General features: G+C 37.2%; 1 protein-coding gene across 1 annotated transcript in view; it reads right to left on the reverse strand.

Moving 5' to 3' along the window:
* The window catches only part of TTC29 (tetratricopeptide repeat domain 29), a 125,098-nt gene that overhangs the window by 53,380 nt on the left and 52,741 nt on the right, over positions 1-18,977 (reverse strand). The window contains exons 8-10 of the mRNA XM_058804312.1: positions 9,685-9,776; positions 4,125-4,248; positions 943-1,177 (exon numbers count right to left, since the gene is read on the reverse strand). Coding sequence (XP_058660295.1) covers positions 943-1,177; positions 4,125-4,248; positions 9,685-9,776 — 451 coding nt within the window. The remainder of the gene's footprint in view (positions 1-942; positions 1,178-4,124; positions 4,249-9,684; positions 9,777-18,977) is intronic.

An 18,977-nucleotide genomic window follows, 5' to 3' on the forward strand; every position in this document is an offset into this window, starting at 1 on the left:
ACTGAAGTTATACTTAATTTTCCACTTCTGTGAGATACACAAGAAAGCAGCAGTCAGGCAGTTCTTTGTCTTTAGGAGCAGGGTAATTGAAGGAATAACAAAGTAACCCTGAAGCTCCATATTGTGACTGCCCCAGTTGTCATTTATTTCCACTGCAGCCCAGATTCACACTCTTCACAGGAATACAGAGCAGGAAGTTTTAAGGTAGAGTAGACATATACCTCCCCCTTCCTCAGTACAATACAATTTACTACTATCAGTAGTATAGTAGTACTATACTACTGGAGATAATGCATAATTCAGTTTGTCTTGTATTAATGTATTGTACAAGGTAAAAAGAGCAAAGAAAATTTAACCCATTAAGAAAGAGGGCTACTCCACACCAAGTCCTCCTCTGCTCTTTCTGAGATAAGGAAACATAGTAAAGTAAGCAGACTTGCTTTTATTTTTTCCCTTTCTCTCTAATGTGAAGTACAAGGATACCAAAAAAAAAAGCAGCGTGTTTTTCTAGATTCAGAACTATGTGAAACAGAAATTACTTCTCACTTTTAGTAACAGGGATCTTATTTTTGGATGCACTTGAAAAGTGTACTGCAAATGGAGATTATTATTATTTTCTTTAAAGATTAAAACAATTATGTTTTGACTACAACAGGTAACTGTGGTGTTTGGCAAACAGCACTGAAAAAATGCAAGTTACCATCCAGAGCAACTACTAGTATCAATTTCTCCCAGATATATTGTATTTTAACTTGTTTAATAGTTATATTGTATTTTAACCTGTTTAATTCAACCTCTAAAACAAGCGCACAGAGGTAGAGCCCAACCTCCGTTCCATACAAGGATTAAACCCGGGAAATAATTTAATAAAACTCTACAAGAAAAATGACTTAAGTGTTGAGGACAATGCAGCACTAATGTGTTTCATAAGCACTGCCTTACCGCCTGGAAGAGGGTCAGTGCACATGTCACTTCTGTTTTGCTTCCATGCCAGCAGGCACTGCAGGCTGAGGGGATCGGCTGCTGCTGCTACGTGGCTGTTGAACGGCACCATCAGCTGATGAGCCTTGGCAATGCCACAGTAACTCTCTGTTTCAGCCACCAAGGGCAAATTGTTCAAAGCTTTCGCTGCCTCAGAGGCCTGACTGAAATGTTCCAGAGCTTCGTTATAGTTCCCCTAGTAAAGAAGAGAGAAAAAAAGAAAATAATGTTATAAGCTACTTGTAGTCACCTGTATTTTATTTTGACATCAGAGCCTGCTCCTCTGCCACCTCAGAGATGTGGCAGCCCACAAAGTGACTCATGGCAGGGCATTAAGGAAATCACTCTCCCTTGCTGTTTTCTAACCTCTAAAATCCGGATAACACTGCCCATATATTTGAATTGAATAGCATTTTGAGCATACAAATCCAAGTATATCAACAGTAAGTATTAGTACAGATTGCAGCCAGGCTGTTTAGAAATTATTGTTTCCCTGCATTCAACATATCTGTGGGAGAAAAGGTCCTAATTTATGGTAGTATTGAATCTTAAAAAATAATTCCTAAAAATGGAAAAAAGAGGATAAACAAAGCACAGAAAAGAACAGAAATTTAAACTTACTCATTTATGGAGGAAGAAAGGGGTATACAAACACTATGGATATTCCTAATCACAAAAGAGAAAAAGTAGGAGAAATTTAGCCCAACTGTTGCTGAATTGAAAACTCAAATAATTTATCTCTCTATCCTACCGTTGGCATGGAATTCTGCTGCTCTGATGGCAGAAACTTCCTGACTGAAACCATTCTCAGAGCTGTTTTACCCTTTCACTCTCACCTTGATTTAATGAGATTGAAATTCTCTTCTGTATGGAACTGGGAGGTGAGACTTCCACTGGTACCTGTTTCATTTGATACCACTTTTTGGGATGAGAACTCCTATAACTGCTAACATGTGCTTATGATTAAAAAAGAAAAAAAAGAGCAATAGCAATTCTGGTAGTCTTTCAGCTTTGTTTAATACAGCAGAAGAGCAGAATTAGGCCTATGAGGACACATCAATGAATAAAGAATGATAAGCTGTAATATAATAAAAAGCAGAAACATCTACTTACCATACTCATGAGAACTATAGCAGGTTAAGTGATGCAATTAGTGAGAGGAATGTAGCAAATCAGACTAAGAAACTCAGAAAAAGTGAAATGAGAAATGACAGAGTTACCATGCAAACTTCAGAGTGTACATATTAAGTAAGCAACCTGCTTATTGAACTGGGGGAAATGAGACCTACTACTCCTGCAGAACACAAACCCAGGCATGCTAGGAAAGAAGAAACATCTGGGTAAAACAATTGTGACTAGAAAGCAAACTGTGTGTACAGCATTAAAGAAAGATACTGCTGGTGAGGGAATAGTGAGATAAGAGAACTGGAAAGATACAGCAACAGTGCGGACAGAGCAACGTGAATTTGGTCAAAGTGATTTGTGTTTGGAAGAACAGGAAGAGTTATATCCCTGGTTTACTAAAGGTCCCCATGGATAGATCTGGATATAAACAGAAATATCTTTAATTTGATGGACTACTTCTGCAAATTTTATTACTGGGGGTTGTACAGAGTTGAATAAAAAGACCCTAATAATGACTTAGAGAACACTGGTGATGACAGCTGACACCAGCAGGCAGTGATCCAAAAGAGGAAATGTTAATTCACACTCAGTTTTGGTAAACACTGCTGACCTTGCAGAAAAAAATGATACAGAAAACAGGGAATTGCAAACTTCAAGATTTTAAAATTTATGGTTAAACTAAATATTTTATATACATTAATATTATTAAGTTACTGCACTTGTGCCCTTCTACACCACTGCCTCAGCTCAAGGCAGAAAATTCTGAACTGAGAAGGAGAATTTGAAGAACAATCAAATAGAGATTAGTTATTAACATACAAGTTCTATTGAATTGATTATTAGCAATGGTGGAAGAAGGAATGAAATGCAGAAGTAGTTAAACAGAATTTATTTAATTATTTTTCAGATTTGGAGGAGAACAATTCAGCACAGTGTCATATGACTCTTCTTCTAAGTTTCAGACCCATTTTACAGCTACTTCATCAAGTTGTCAAAGACCTTAAAACTTAGTTTTCAACGGGAAATTCAGTATTTATATTAAGAACACGTGTAAACAGAAAACTCTCAGGCTAATTTAGAGATTATAGAGTAAAAACATTTCTACTGTGTATGAAATAAAACCAGGACAAACAGGACAGCAATTTTGGTAGTGGGAGTTCTCTGTAAGAGGAGCCCAGGAAACAAAAAAGAGGTACTTAGGGATAGTGTAAGTGAAAAGGGGAAAGTACTCTGTTCAATATATTACACACAGAACTGAGACAAAAAATATGCAACAGAAGATAGAAAGGGTATTTCTAGTTTTATCTTATTTGTAGTGGAAGTGTTTCCTAAGTTCCGTATTAGCCAGCATACAGAACAAATTCTTTTTATTACTTATTGTATCTAAATAATTTTGTGTAGCAATTCAGCTCTAAAATAGGTGTTAAAGCATGAATCCTTCACTTTTGCAGCAATGTCTTTAACCTGTTTGATTTCAAAACCCAAGTGTCACTGCAGTGCAAGTGGAGACAAGAGAAAGTCTTTCCACTGCTAACGGACCTTCGACAAACTATTTGCTGCTAGAACCCATTTCATAAATTTGGCTGAGAGAATGTAAAGAAGAAATGTAGCTAAGATTATAAACAGTCCATTAGTATGCAATGCAGTATACATTCATGTAGAGTGCAATAATATTTCATTTGCATTAACTGATGACTTTTTATAGGCATATATGGCCCCAATGGTGATCTGGATGTGGATTTTTCACAACATGTAAAGTTTGTTCTGATCTGAATTTGGAGTTTTTTATTCATCTATTTTAGAAAAAAAACTCTGTGTGTTAAACATGATGTGAAATTTTCACCTTTCTCAGAAAATTAAGGCACATTTCATTTAGTCACACAGTGACTTCTCCTTGGGTAGCTCCTGCAAGATGCAACACCTGGATCAAATCCTCCTGTGTCATCTCCTAGGCATAATCAGATTTTACCAAGAAGTAAATCAAGTTGTTTCAGATCATTACTACAAACAGTACTTACTCTTTCATTGTGAACTTTTCCAAGTAGGACATTTGCATCCACCAGGCTTTGGCCTAGATTAGCACTCTCAGCATCCTTCATAAACTCTCCCAAGTACTTCACAGCCTCACTTGATTTTCCCTGACTGAAGAAAAGGACAGGGACAAAATGAAATATTTACTCAGATGGCTTCTTCAAATGCTGAAGATCTACCCCCTTGTTCTAAAGAAACTTTACTTTGTGATGACTCATCCATGATTGGATTTTATTTCCAAATGGCCTCCAGCACTACCTGTGCTGAGCCCAGTGAGACTACTTCACACAGAATGTCTGAGGGCAAAACTGGATCCTTTCAGCAAAATAGAACAAAACTTTCTTTCAGAATATTGTGCCATATTTTAAGGCCATGAATAAAAACACAGGTGGATGATTTAAGAGGGCTTTTGGATTTCCCATTATTTTATTTTTTCTTTCTACGGAGCTGCTGATAATATTTTCAATTTAGCTGGACCTCACGTCCTGACAAAATAGGGGAAGGAGATTTTTTCAGTAAGGCTTTCTGTCATTCAGAGCTGCTCTAGAACCTGGTGGTGCAGCAGCAGCTCCATGACAGCGCTGTATCTCAGTTCTGGGCTGACAGCCTTTCCCTGAACACAGCACTGCCCTTTGGCTGGCTGGATCAAAGGTGGCCAGGGTCACACAGGCAAACCTATAAACCATGGATTGCAGGTGCCACCCCCAAATCCCAGGGAGCTCAGAGCAACCTGAGGTCACAGCTGCATCTAACTTGAAAATTGGCTAACATACTTTGACAATAACATTTGCAGATTTCTTTTTTTTTTTTTTTTTTTTTTTTTTAATAAAGCTGGTCATATTAACAATATAAGACCTCAGCAGTGTGATTGCAAGATATAAGACAGACATTTGAGCTTGCTAGTGAATAAGGCTTGGTGCCCTTTTTCCCTTTAAGGCTGGAGTGTTATTCCAGCTGACCTCAATATTAGCCATGAACTTGAGTCACTAATGTAGGAGTGTAGCATGTTAAATGTCAAGGCACCAAGACAGAAAATTCAGTCTTAATTAAGAAATTCACAAAAATAGGAGTTTCTGTAAGCAATAAAGAATTGTGATTTATTTTCTCACCATCTTAAACTACCTTCAAGTTATATTCCTGCAGCAAATGATGGCCTGGCATTTATTTACAATACAGTTTTTATTATAAGCTATATTAGGGATATGTGCTTTCAAAATCTGGCAGAACTCTGAATTTCTCTCTTTTATGCTATTGGAGTAATTATAACAGCCTACCGTGAAACAGGAAACATAGCAAAGCTTAGCTGCAAATTTAAAATACTGCAGTGATTATCTGTATGTGACTAAGAGGGTAAGATTACTACAAAAGAATGCTAAATCACTGCAAACTAACATTCTTGAAATGCTCAAGTATATGCTACTGTAAAGCTTAGAGGTCAATTAGCAGACTTAGATTTACTAAACTTTCCTAAGTTAAGTATTTTATTACCATGAGAATACAAAACATACCAGACTGTAAACACTTACCAAATGTCAAAAGGCTTCTAAATTTTAGAATTAGAAGCACATATTTTTTTAACCTGGTTTTTTTCCAAAGAAAAGAAAATCAAATGCTTCCCTAAAGAAATACAGCATATGATTTATATAAGTTAAAGGACAAGGTTAAAGTCTTAGACAAATATTAATTCCAGTTTTTCTAGTTTTCTATATGCAGTGCACAGGTGCAACTTGAAGAGCATATTATATGGTATAATCATTAAATCCATTCAACCAGACCTTTGAGAGTTAAAAACATATATTCTGAGGAAAAGGACTCCTTGGTCCAAGGAATGAGAATGAAACAGTGCAGAATATTTGTGTATCAAGGTGATTCCAGTTTCCAATTGGGAAAACAGGACTGTTAACACCCACATCCCCTGACAACTGTCCAATTATGTATATCACACTTGGCCTACTGTTTGCAGTAGAAGTAATCAATAAAGGATGTGGTTGAGTGAACATAGATTTTGGTTGAACCAATGCATGAAAACTTAATCATTTACTCAGAGTGGAGAAATCAAATAGAGCAGAGATGAAACAGCCACTAAGGGGTTTGTTGATTGTACCACCAAGTTTGTGGGCTAGAGGCTGAAAGTAATAAAGCAAATGGAATCAGTGACAGGAGAAAATGTAAAAAGGTTTTCTTAATTTCATGAATTAATAGAAATGTTTTGATGTATTTTTGGCCATTTTTTACTTTTCACATCAAAACTTCTGTTCCACATATAGGAAATATGAAAATTGCTAGGGCATATAACCTCTTTGAGGAAAACAGGAATCAATTTGATACATATCAGTAAGATATTTCTCACTGTTAGGACTTCACTTATGCCAGCTAGAAATCAGTTGGAACAGTTTAACAATTTTTCAAAGGAAGTACTTTTAAAAGCACTACAGCTTGAGATATTTAAAGTATGCTAGAAGGATTACTGAAACATTTTGCACAAGACCTGATAACATGATAAACAGGTCTTTCCTACTCAAAGGGCTAATATTTTATAGTTCCTTCAAAAATCTACATGTTATTTTATACAGCCATACACTTTCTATCTCCTTAGACATCACCTTCCTAAATGCATAAAATGCAATTTCCTAAAGATATAGTCATTCATGATCCCACAGAACAGTTATGATGACTTCAGCAGAAGAGATTACACATCTACAGCAACTCATTTTCCAGTTTCATGCTAAAATGCCCTATGAGATTTTTACCCCTATTAGACTTTTATGAAAATATGCACCTTTTATAGGATTGCTCATGTGATGGAATTGGATGTATAAATCATGTGTCCACAAGAAGTCATTACCATGGTGGACACTGGCAGAATAAGTCAAGAACATGATGCTATTATATCAGATTCTTTCCCCTGGAAAATGACATGACTAAATGCACATGATAAAGATTTTCAGTTTCCCATAGTCTCTGGAAACATCTGCAGCAAAGATTTCACAAAATATTCCAAAGCCATAGACAGGTTCTGAGCCATTCAGGAGGGCTCAGGCACTTTCTCCAATCTGTCATGAGGAAATAAGTGCAAATTCTCACAGACATTATGGTTGTAATGCATCATTTTTTGGAAACAGTCATCTTCCTGTGAAGAAGTTATTCATCAAATTTAAAATTATTTACACAAATCTAGCCTAAATCAGGTAACAATACAAGTAAAGGAAAATTGAACAAGCTGAATATGGGGATTCTGTCACCAGCAGTAATTACTGGTGCATTTATCCAAAGTGTTCTGTGTCCAGCTCTGGCATCCTCAGCACAGGATGGCTATGGACCTGTTGGAGTGGATGCAGAGGAGGCAATCAAGATGATCAGAGGGCTAGAGCACCTCTCCTGTGAAGACAGGCTGAGAGAGCTGGAGTTGTACAGCCTGGGGAAGTTGCCAGGGAGACCTTACAGCTCTAATGTCAGCTTACAATAAAGATAAAGACAAATTGTTGAGCAAATGTTGGGCCTGCTGCAACAGGGCAAGGGCTCTAAACGGAAGGAGGGTAGATTTAGATTAGATGTACAGAAGAAATGTTTTACAATGAGAGTGGCAAAACACTGGAACAGGTTCCCCAGAGAGGTGGTTGGTGTCCTATCCCTGGAAATATTCAAGGCCAGCCAGGATGGGGCTTTGAGCAACTCGATCTAGTTGAAGGTGTCCCTACTCACTGTAGGGGGTGGACTAGGCTGATCTGTAAAGATCACTTCCAACCCAAACTATTTTATGATTCTATCATTCTATGATTCATAGGTGCCCAGACTTTTCCACGTGTAAGTTTCTCAAACAACTGAAAGTTGCTGAGAACCATTGTGACATTTGACAGGGTTGAACAGTTAATGCCTATCACATACCCAAAGCTCTTCAGAGCAGGTATATATGTAAGGTGTTTAATTTAATTAAATGCTCTTATGGCATAGCTACCGGATGAGTTTTATAAAAAGTAAAACAACAGCCATTTTTCAGAGAAAGGGTTTAGGGTTGTGTCTTCACCAAGAAGACTCAATCTATTCTTTAATCTATTCTCCAACAGATTAAATCCCTGATCCTACACATGAGATTGAACTACTCCTTCACCTAAATGAATCCAAATATTCCTCTTCCAGGAGAATGCCTTAAATACTAAAGTGTGGGGTCTTACTGCTCTTAGTATCTGCTCCCACTGCTCCTCATCTCCTGTTTTCCTTCTTTTTCAAACTGCAACAACTGGTAGCAGTGGGACTGTCCATTTCTGGATAGTTAAAGAATGCTCCCAGAAGGAGTGGAATACAGATTTGATACAAAAGAAAATCACTAGCCACTCCATCTTTAGGTCTGCTTTTAAAAAAGAATTGCATTGGCAGTATCTTTCAGATGAAGGGTTTAGCAAACTAATTTCATAAAGATTTCAAAATCTGAAACTTCTGAGTAAATAAATGCATGGGCCCTCATTCCAGAATGCCTAAATCACAGAAAGGAAATTAACATGGTTTTAAAACTGGGACCTGGTATTCTTAGTCTGTTCTGTGTCTTTTTGAAGATATTCTTTTTGAATATCTTTTTGAATATCAAAAAATATCAATACCTTTTTGAATATCAAAAATTCTTTTTGAATATCTTTTCCCATGTCCTTATTTAGGATGCTCAGAATACATGTAGACATGAATAATTATGCATCAGAGACCTGAAGAAGACTGTGGTTGTGGCTGATCCCTATGTGCTTGGATAAGGCCAAGAGACAAGGGATCTGACTCAAAGAGGAGAATTTGCTCTGCACACTGAAATAAATCAGGTGACAAGTCCCTCTCCATAAACAATTGCCAAGTTCTATCATGCCTCATATGCACTGAGGTCTTCAAGGATAAGTCATAGGATAAGTCAAGAATAAGGAACTTTCACTTTAATCTCTTTTTTTCCCTATCTCATATGATAATTTCATTAGGCAACTTTATGCCAAAATTATTTGTACCTGAACTAATTCACCTGGAGGAAGATTTTAATGCCAGATGCTGAAACAAAAATATTGAACACAAGCATTGTATTTGGAACAAATTTGTACCTAGTTACACATGCACAAACCAGAAATGCCTCCACAGAAGAAGTGAGTGCAATAAATGGAAACCCACAGTTCAGAAAATATTACACTGAGACACCTACTGGAGCTTGCAACATTCTTCCAGATTTTCTTTCTTTCTTAACCTGGAAAATAGGTCTGCATTTCCATTTTCCAGTAAGGTAAGGTCCCCCACAAACCAAAAAAAAAACAAACAACCAAACCCTAACACTTAAAAAGCCCTCAAAATGTGGAAGAAAAAGGACATGTTATAGTGTACAGGCAAAGAAAAACTAGAACCATACACTTTAAAAAATGTGTAACAGTTTAAAATAACTGTCGATGAAAGGGTCACTTACTGCAAAAAGGGCACTGCTTAAAATTTAAGCAGTCAGTAATGGAAAGCGACAGACCTCTAACAATTTAAGTCTTTCACAGCTGAGTGAATCTGCACTGACAGTCAGACAAGGATGTGCTAACCTACCTTGCCAGCATCTTGGCTACAGCTGCATATGCTCTGCCCAGGCCAGCAGAATCACAAAGGCTTGTGAAGATTTCTACAGAGGTGTTCAAAACCTATGAAACAGGAAGGTAAAAACAGTAAATACTCCAATAGGAATTTCCACTTTTTCTTTCCCTCCTAATCTCTCTGCTCACACAGAACACAAAATTAAAGCTTTCCCACTTCTTCAACTGTTCTCCAATTAGCCATGATGTGACTAGGGTTTTGATCATTATTAATAGTTGTTTGAAACTACTCAAAAATTACAAATCAAAAAAATGTAACTTGCAATTATATCTCTGTGTTTTGGCAATTTACAGAAAACCAAAGAAGTACTCCCTAATTTGCAGTATCAATTTTCCTTATCCATAATTTAAAAGATTTTAAGAGCCTGTGCTTTTATGAGTTTCTGATAATCAATGACTTAAGATGGTGTCCTTTGCATCCATGCTGTTTTAGAATGATATGCTGAAATACAACTCAGTATTATTTTTTGTTTCTCTAATTTGTCACAACTTATCTTAGTACAATTCAGATGCCCCAAAATGGAATAAATTACAGGTTATATGTTTAATCTATGCTGGCTTAAAGTACTGTAGATAATGCTGCTATTTTTCTGATTAATTATTCACATATGAGAAATTTTTTAACATTCGCTTGGAATCTACTCTATTATTATGAACCCTGCCATAACTGAAGGCTTACAGCTGCTGCATAAAATCATATGATCTTAATTTATTTTAACACTGACATCACCTGTATTGCAGAATTCCTCTTTTCATCCATTTTTTTCCAATGGCGATGACAGGAGAGTGCATATAAAATTAAATTTTATTCTTTCATCCCTCCTCTTTGTTGCTTGACCCAATCTATTACACACATGAGAAAACAGGAAATCTCCAAAGACTGTCTATGGAAATCCTTTTTGCACATTTCCAAGAAAGGAGTAGTGAATGTCATTTTCCAGTTCTGAAGGAGGATGGGAGATGCCCAGGGACATATGACAGTATCCTGCATGCCCCAGGATGCCTATTTATATTGAGGTAAAAGATTGGGCATTTTCTACTTAGAGCACATGCCTGTCACTGGCAAAGTGCACGGTTCAGGAGAAGACAACCTGTCTGTGCTAATGCTGTGGGTGACACCATTTCCATTGCTGCTTCCACTCAGATTTCTTAGTTCTTGAAAGAGTTTTACTACATGCAGCAGCATCCCTGGACATGGCTTTTATTCTTTAGCTACACAAGCTCTGCGTGCACCAAAAGTAGCATTTATTTATGTGCACTGCCTTATTTATCATCCCTCAAGTACTTTCTTATCAGTAGTGTTCTAATGTTGCATCCTATCCTTGCAGGTCACTGCCAATTGAGTTATCAATGCATGAGGTGTAACAGAAAGAGTACAAAGGCACCTCAGTTAGGAAGTTGTCACATCAGCTCAGAAGCTTCCCTAAACTGAATACATACATGATGCTGTCAGTGCCTGCAGTACATCCTTCTAATAATCCAGGATGGTAGCAGAAACACACAGGTGTCTGAGAAATAATTCCTGGTATTGCATTTAACTCAGGGGACCTACAGCATTTGTTGTAATAATTGTGCTCACATTAGAAAACCTGCTGTTAGAGTGTCAGGAGGTGTCACAAATGTTATGTGCTGGGCTGGAACAGTTCCTACTTTTAACTGGCCTCTACAATATTAATCTTGGATACAGGGCCTGCAGTCATTACTATCTGGCACAGAAAGGTAACTTAGAAACCTAAGCCTTTGGCTACTGTACATTTTTTTTCTATTAAAGACATCAAAAAGCCTGAAAAGTACAGATAAACCCAAGGAAAAATCATACAAAGCACAGCTGAAGTAAAAAGTTGGTTCATTGCATTGCTGCAACAGCTGCAAGAAAGAAGGAAGTAAATAAATAAAGCTCCTCATTCATATTGATGAAAAGTGCTCATTTTGGTCCCAGGTTACTACTACTGTACACAAATCATATATTTCATTCTAAATAATGAGGAAATAACATCAATTAAATCACCTCCATGAAAGGGAGGAAATCTTGATAAATTACCATTAAAAAAGTACTCTTTATGTCTATATTTCAAATGACTCCTCCAGCTTCAGGTAACAGATGGGGACATAGAAAGAGACACAGGAGCTTGATGGAAAGGAGCTGTGCATCCCTGGATGCCAAAACTGCCCAGTATCCATTTATGTAAAAGAAGTGAAGAGGGTTCTTCCCTTCTGTGATGTATGCCCAACCTTCAACACTCAGGACAGAAACATTTCAGGATAGAAAAAGAGGAACAGACAGAACAGGTTAAAATGATGGGTAAACACATAAGCATTACAGGATTTCACCCAGTGTGTCTTGAAATTACAACACATTTAAAATTTTCATTTAGAACAAGAAAATTATAAAATTTACATGCTGGAAAATCAAGTGGAATCAACACAGTGATGCCTGCCAAAATCTGTAAAAAACCAACAAATGAGCATGAAAACTTTCCTGATTATTTTTATGGGATAGGAACAACCAATCCATCTAACTGGCTTCCTGTGGATACCTCATATGAAAAGACATACCTGTGGCAGAGAGTATTGTGTGGCAGGGCTCTGCCAGTCATCTATCAGTTCTTTGCAAAGTGGATAAATATTGGGAACACTGGTTACCATTTGGATCTAATGGAATTTATAGGTTCCCAATGAAAAGTTTCCCTTTAGAAAGAAGCATAGCCAGAAAATGGTATTTTTTATATATATATATATATATTGGCCATTTGTGCAGGGGAAAATGACATCCAAAGAACAGGTGGAATAATTAATAATTAATGCTGAAAACTCCCACACAAATGTGAAGTTTTACTGGATGGGAAAAATTCAGACAACAAAAGAAAAACCATTTTATTAAGGTAAGATGATTCTGCTGCAGTATTCTATAGCAAATATTGTGTTTGAAAATGTCATCTTGGTAATTTCCTTTGTAAGCATTGATTAATTCTTTTATGCATTAATAAAAATATAAAACAATATGTAAGTAGAAATTTAATGGGACTACGTAAAAATCAATACTGGTAATGTATAATCAAAACCACTTTGGGTATTACACATATTTAGCTAAATTTCCTTCTCTAAAGTTAGACAAAGATTCCAGACATTTAGAGTTACTGAAGGAGTAAAAAATGTCTGTTTTTTCCTTTATATTTAGAATTAGGCATGTACAAAGAGTTCTGAGGAGGGAAGCTGTTACAATAGATTTATCTTGATCATACTAGACTCCATTATAAAATGATAAAATTTCCATATTGTTTCAAAGACAGTTTGATACTCCTAGCAACTAGTGGGAAATGATTGTTGTATATGAGGTTGAACAGATTAGAATAATGTACAGTTCTTTCTACCTCTATACAAAAATGCAACCTAAGCTTAACACCATAACAATTACAGAAACCACACTGATTCTGGTCATAGGTTATTTTTTGGATCAATGTGACCAAGCACATTGACTACCTCAAAATGTTTGCCTCTGTGGGTCTGTGGGAACACTAGCTTAAAAAACCCAAATAACATGAAAGTCAAAGTCTAATACAGAAATGAACAGTGGGTTTCAATCACTTTTCCTCCTTTGTGCAGGATGTGGGAAGGTAGAAATGGAAGGTGGACTTCAACTTTGTCTTCCACATAACAGACCAGAGGATAGCTCCTGTGGGAACATCCATTCACAAAACCAACTCTCTTTCAGTGCCTTTGTAAGTCTGTTATATCTACAATTAAAGTGTAAAAATAAAGTCTTAAGGTCTGCTTGAATCTACAAAGTAGAGCCTGTTTGTGGCATGGCTCTCACACTAATTCTCTAGCTAGGGGTGAATGCCACATTTACCTCCTTTTACAAGAAAAATATTAGTGAGCTATCAGACCCAGATTTACTTCTGTGATCTCAGCATTAGCCAGGCTGACCCTCCAGGGTTTATTCCATCAATATAAAACAGATACAGGAGCTCCTCCCTCAAGAACCCCCTCCATCCAAAATCCCACCTTTTATTTTTTTATTTTTGTTACATCTGTAATTCTTTTATATGTGAACAAAAACATGCACACAGACCCCATTAGCATACACAGGACTCAGACAAAAGCACAGAGGCTCTGCTGAACGCTGGTACATCTGGGGATAATGGACAAAAGAGAAAATATTGAAAGTATGAATTTATGTTGAATAAAGAACATCTATCCAACTCAACACAAGGTTAATGCTACTACCAGCATTTCACTGTTTTGGTAAAATACATTTCTCTGACAAGCACATCATGAGATAACATTGATTTATAATACTGTAACTTTAAAAACCACAAAAATGTAGTTCTGCTTTCAGCTTTAGATTTGATATTGTTGCCAAACTTTATTGGAAATACATTTATTTTGATTTCTGCAAATCTAGCTGTGTTTAGCCATTTCACAGCTGGTGAGCAGGAAAGATGCTTCTGCCTCATTTACAGATCTTGAACATGAATCAAACAATCAACTGGACCATTAGTCAAAGAGATCAGTAGCTAATGATTCCTGACAGGCACTGCAGTGGCAGGCTAAGGCCCAGCCTGGCTAGCAGCATCTGACAGTATTTTTCTGAAGCCAACAATAGCTGTTGGCAGACAGACAATGCAGTTGAGTGAGAGTACAGGACTCATACCACTTCGTACCTCTTAAATACTTTCAGGAAAAACCACTTAGTTCTGATGGTTATTAAACAATCACTTTGATGTAGCCCAGTGAAAATAAGAGACCATACAATTGTATGCATAGGCACTCTGCAGTTCAATGAACTCTGACCAGTAGCTGCCCCAGAAATGCATATTTAAAAATAACAAAAAAGTGCTGTCTTTGTTGCCATAATTTGAGTGGTTACACACCTGTGGCCATGCTGAGTAAGATCAAAGAAAAGTTTCACAATACAAACCCAGATGAATTCTTGTTTTTTGCCAAAACAGAGCATGGGAGAGGTTGGACAGCAAAAGAAAAGGGTATTGTTCATGAAATGTATTGATCCCAATGTGCAGAGCTCATTGATCCCAGGAATATTACACACCAGTACCACAAGCCACACCTTGTGCAATGCTAAATGTGCTCAGGCATAGTGAGCATCCAGGGGAGAAGCTGCACATATTCCACCTGCATGCTCACAGCTCAGGGATACAGAAACTGGGTGTCACACCCAGGAAAGAGACAGCACTGCCTGATTTGACTGAACTGTTACTTCTCCCTCTTTACTCACAACTAAAATTCACCAACTCAGTCCTGTGAATGCTAACTCCTTGCCCTCAGCCACTTACACCAGCTATAGTCTTGGATAAATTACTAGAAATCCACAAATGTTGTCAGTCTTCTTACAGAGACAGGAAGAATTCAGCTGGAATTGGTGAAACTGGTCTGTTCCAGAACTCCTGTTCCAGGGACTTTATTTGGATAATGCATAAGAACACATCTTGCAGCAAGGGGTCAGGAACAGGGGAGGGAAGTAGAAGAAGCCAGCTGGAAGTCTGTCCAAGCCAAATGTCAAAGGGGAACACCCTTGTTGAAGACTTTCCAGAGCTAGGACAGGGCTATCACGGAGGTGCTGCTTGGCTCCACTTTCCCTGTGGGTAACTAATACAGTCCACACTCCTCCTCCCCTGACCTACTGGGCTATCAAGAGCAGTGTTTACCCTTGTGCTCTACAAACATTCAGCAACACATGCTTCAGGTTACTTGTGTGTGCATCTGCTTGAAGGATTAAGGGAGGAAGACAAACATTTCACTCATTTCCTTAACAGTCTATCAAGATCAGACCTAAGGCTCTTTGCCTGTATCAAGTCTTGTCTGCCTCATATAATACTCAAGGCATGTACATTTTGCTTTGATTCTGAATGGATGATATGTAAATACAAGGAACTAATTGAAAAGGTTCCTTTCCCTAGAGTAATTTCAAACTTCTATTGGCTTCCACAAGGTCAGGAGTTCACCCTGTATGTTTCATTTTGCTGCACAGAAAGCTTAAAGAGTTGAAATGTACAGATGATTGAATAAAAGTTAATTTTTGTTTCTGCCTCAGTATACTTAATTCTGCACTTCTGTGCCCCCAATAATTATATTAATTCTAATTCTTTAAACAACAACTTTGCAGGAATGAAATAATAATTTTCTTATTTCCTATACCTAATAAAGAGTTTTATTATTAATTCATATTTGAAAAATGTTCAAAAAGTCATCCAGATTCTTCAGAGCAAAAAAACTATGCAAACATCAAATCCAAGTATTTTCATTTACTGTTATTGTACAGTTTGAAATTTCCACTGCAAAAGACATTGCCCTAGTGAAGGTTACTGCAATCTATATTTAGGACAGGAATATAATGTTTTCCAAGCCAGCCATTGTTGACATATTTCTTCAAAATAAAGCATGGCTTAACAGTCTGGAGTGAAGAAGCTTCATCTTTTACCCTTTAACAGCAATATCAGAGGAAAAAACAGTTTATGTATCTTTTCCATCCTGACAGATGTGACAATAGCTGGAAACACTGTGCCTGCCAAGAGCTTTTATCAAGTATGTTATAACAACTAGTAATAAGTGTAAATAATAAATGGCTACGATCTTATGGGAAACGGTGGCAATACTAAACAATTTTTGGTGCTTGCTGATGGGAGTCTGCTAGTCCTGGAATTCCCTGGCTTCCCAGTAGAGTTTTGGCCTGACAATAAACAACAGTTTAATACTTTATCTAATCCCAGCCAGGAGGTAAGTTCAACAGCAAGCTTTTGCAGATGTTCACATCCAATAATCTATTCATAATTGATGAAACAGGGAGGTCAGATGTAATGGTTGCTACTATTCCAGCAACAAATAAATGGTTATTGACAAAACAAGGCAGTGTGGCGCTGAGTGCTGAGCAGTGACAAGCATGAAACAGTGCTGAGACAGAAGTAGTGATGTGAATACAGCCCTTCATCTTGAGAATTCCTCTATGTGATGTGTGGCACCAGGGCCACTCTGACACATCAGCAGATGGAGGTGACTTGTAAAGGAAAAGTGAGATTCTGCAAGCACATAAAAGACAAAGGCAGAGCCGGGGGAAGAAACAAGGAGAAAAGGGTGGACAGGACTGGAAACTGGGGTAAGTGCAATAATGTGAATTTTTAAGAAATGTTTTTGTATGCAGGACTGTGATCCAGATGTCTGGATTGCTTTTATCAGATTGTTGCTTCTACATGAATGTACGTGGCTGTCAGATCACTGTAGCCTGCTAAGCTAATAGTACCATAATATATATACCTGTATGCTTAAATGCCCATTACTTCTTAGACAAAGCACCTATAAATATTCTGCTTCATACTTACTAATATCTTGAACAGATATTTTTAACTACACAGCTTTCCTAGCTAAAAGCAAGCAAGCAAGCAAGCAAACAAACAAACAGTTAAATTTGCATAACATTTGTAAAAACTGCAGAGATAAACTAGTAAAGTATGAAACCAATTTAAATTAGATAATGTAGTGGATACTTTTCTGTAAATCAATATAGAAGTTCAGCAAAGGATCTCATTCAGCTGAAAACCTTATATTCTTCAAGTTTTAACCCATGTAATGCAGGAAAAGACTGTTCTTATTGACTGAATAAAACTTGAGTCATATAAATGCAAATAGACACTTGAGATCTTTTGCATCCATTTCAGTGCTAAAATATAGTATTTCTACAGTGTTTACTGTGTAATATACTAGTATGAAAAACAGCTGAATGAAATGGGGACCTTTACTGTATATGCAGTCATAAAAAGATTTCAGACAGAAATATTTTAAATATTAATATTACTAAAATCATTTAAAGCACCAAGGAATAGGAAATCGATTTCTTTAGAAGTACAATTTATTTCACACTTTGCTACCAATTCTTTTGATCAGCTCTGAAATAATACATAAGCTGAAAGCAAAACAGCAAAACAAATTGCTTCTAGCAAGCAGGCACCAAGCTCCCAGTTTTACACAGACATGCCTCAGTGTTTTAACTTCTCAGGTTATTTATCTATCAAGTGATAAATTTTAAATTCCTCAAGATCTAATGCCTGAATCAAGACCTACTCTGCAATTTAGCCATGGATGATTCTGATCAAGCAAAGTTGTTAAGCATTTGTGAATACCTGAACACATGACTTGTCCTCCCAAAGTCATTGAGAATAACTGAATTGAAATTTAAAAACATATGTAATAAGTGAATTGCCGTAGCTTGAACTGTACCAATTTGAGTAACCAATCTAATTTTAAAAGGCTTACTTTAGAGAGGTTTTTTTAATAATCTGTTCATTAGAATTAATGATACAATGGAAAACAACACCTCCCAGATTATAAATACATTTACATTTAAATACTGAAATTCCTGAATTTGTACAGTGTGGGTACAAATGTTTCCTTTCTCACAACACATTAAGAATCTGATTTCTGTAAGTAGATTATCTAAAAAAATTAGAAAATTTTTCTTGCAGTTCCTCAGCTATTTTCCACAGCCCTGGGTATAGAATGTGCAGTTTCACTAATGGAAGGGCACTAATGGGCTGGCAGTTCCTAAGATCTTGTATGTTATTGTTATCAGATAACAAAATACGGACTTAGACATGCTGTAGCTATACCTTTTCCTCAATTATGTACAGCATTTAGGTTCTGAGGTGTAGCCCACCCAAGCTAGAAATCCAACGTGGGAATTAAATGAGGGGAAATTTTACATTGGCAGGTGCTTTAAAAAAAAACCCCAAAAAGGAAAAAGGGAGAACAAGAAAAAAAGGAGCATATTTAGGAGCATGCTTTATTCGCTACTCTAAAAAACGTTTCAATGGATTCCAGAGCAAATGCCTAAATCACACCCTATAACTGACAGAAGACAGTTACTGGAGTTTCAGAAATCTCAGGACAAGCTAACCATAACCTTCTTTCCCAGAAGCAGACCCCGTCTAGCTGTGTCCCCAGTCTGGATGCCAACCTGCCTGGGAAAGCACAAGGAAGAGCCACCTGCACTGTGCACACCAGGGGAGAGCAGAGGCTGCTCCATCCCAGCAGCAACACCAAAAAGGTGAGACCTGAGCTGAGGCTCTATGGCTGCCAAGTGCTCTGCCCCCCATGCCTTGTGCAAACCAGATGTAAAGACACTTATTCCCTAGCAGAGCAGCTCAAGGAATTCTTATGGCTTTGTCCTCAATTTTTCAAGATATTAGACCTGAGCAAACCCCCAGCAAGGGCAGTTTGCTTCTTCTGAGTTCAAACATA

This window comes from Ammospiza caudacuta, chromosome 4 (genome assembly GCF_027887145.1).
Source record: "Ammospiza caudacuta isolate bAmmCau1 chromosome 4, bAmmCau1.pri, whole genome shotgun sequence".
NCBI classification, from domain to species: domain Eukaryota; kingdom Metazoa; phylum Chordata; class Aves; order Passeriformes; family Passerellidae; genus Ammospiza; species Ammospiza caudacuta.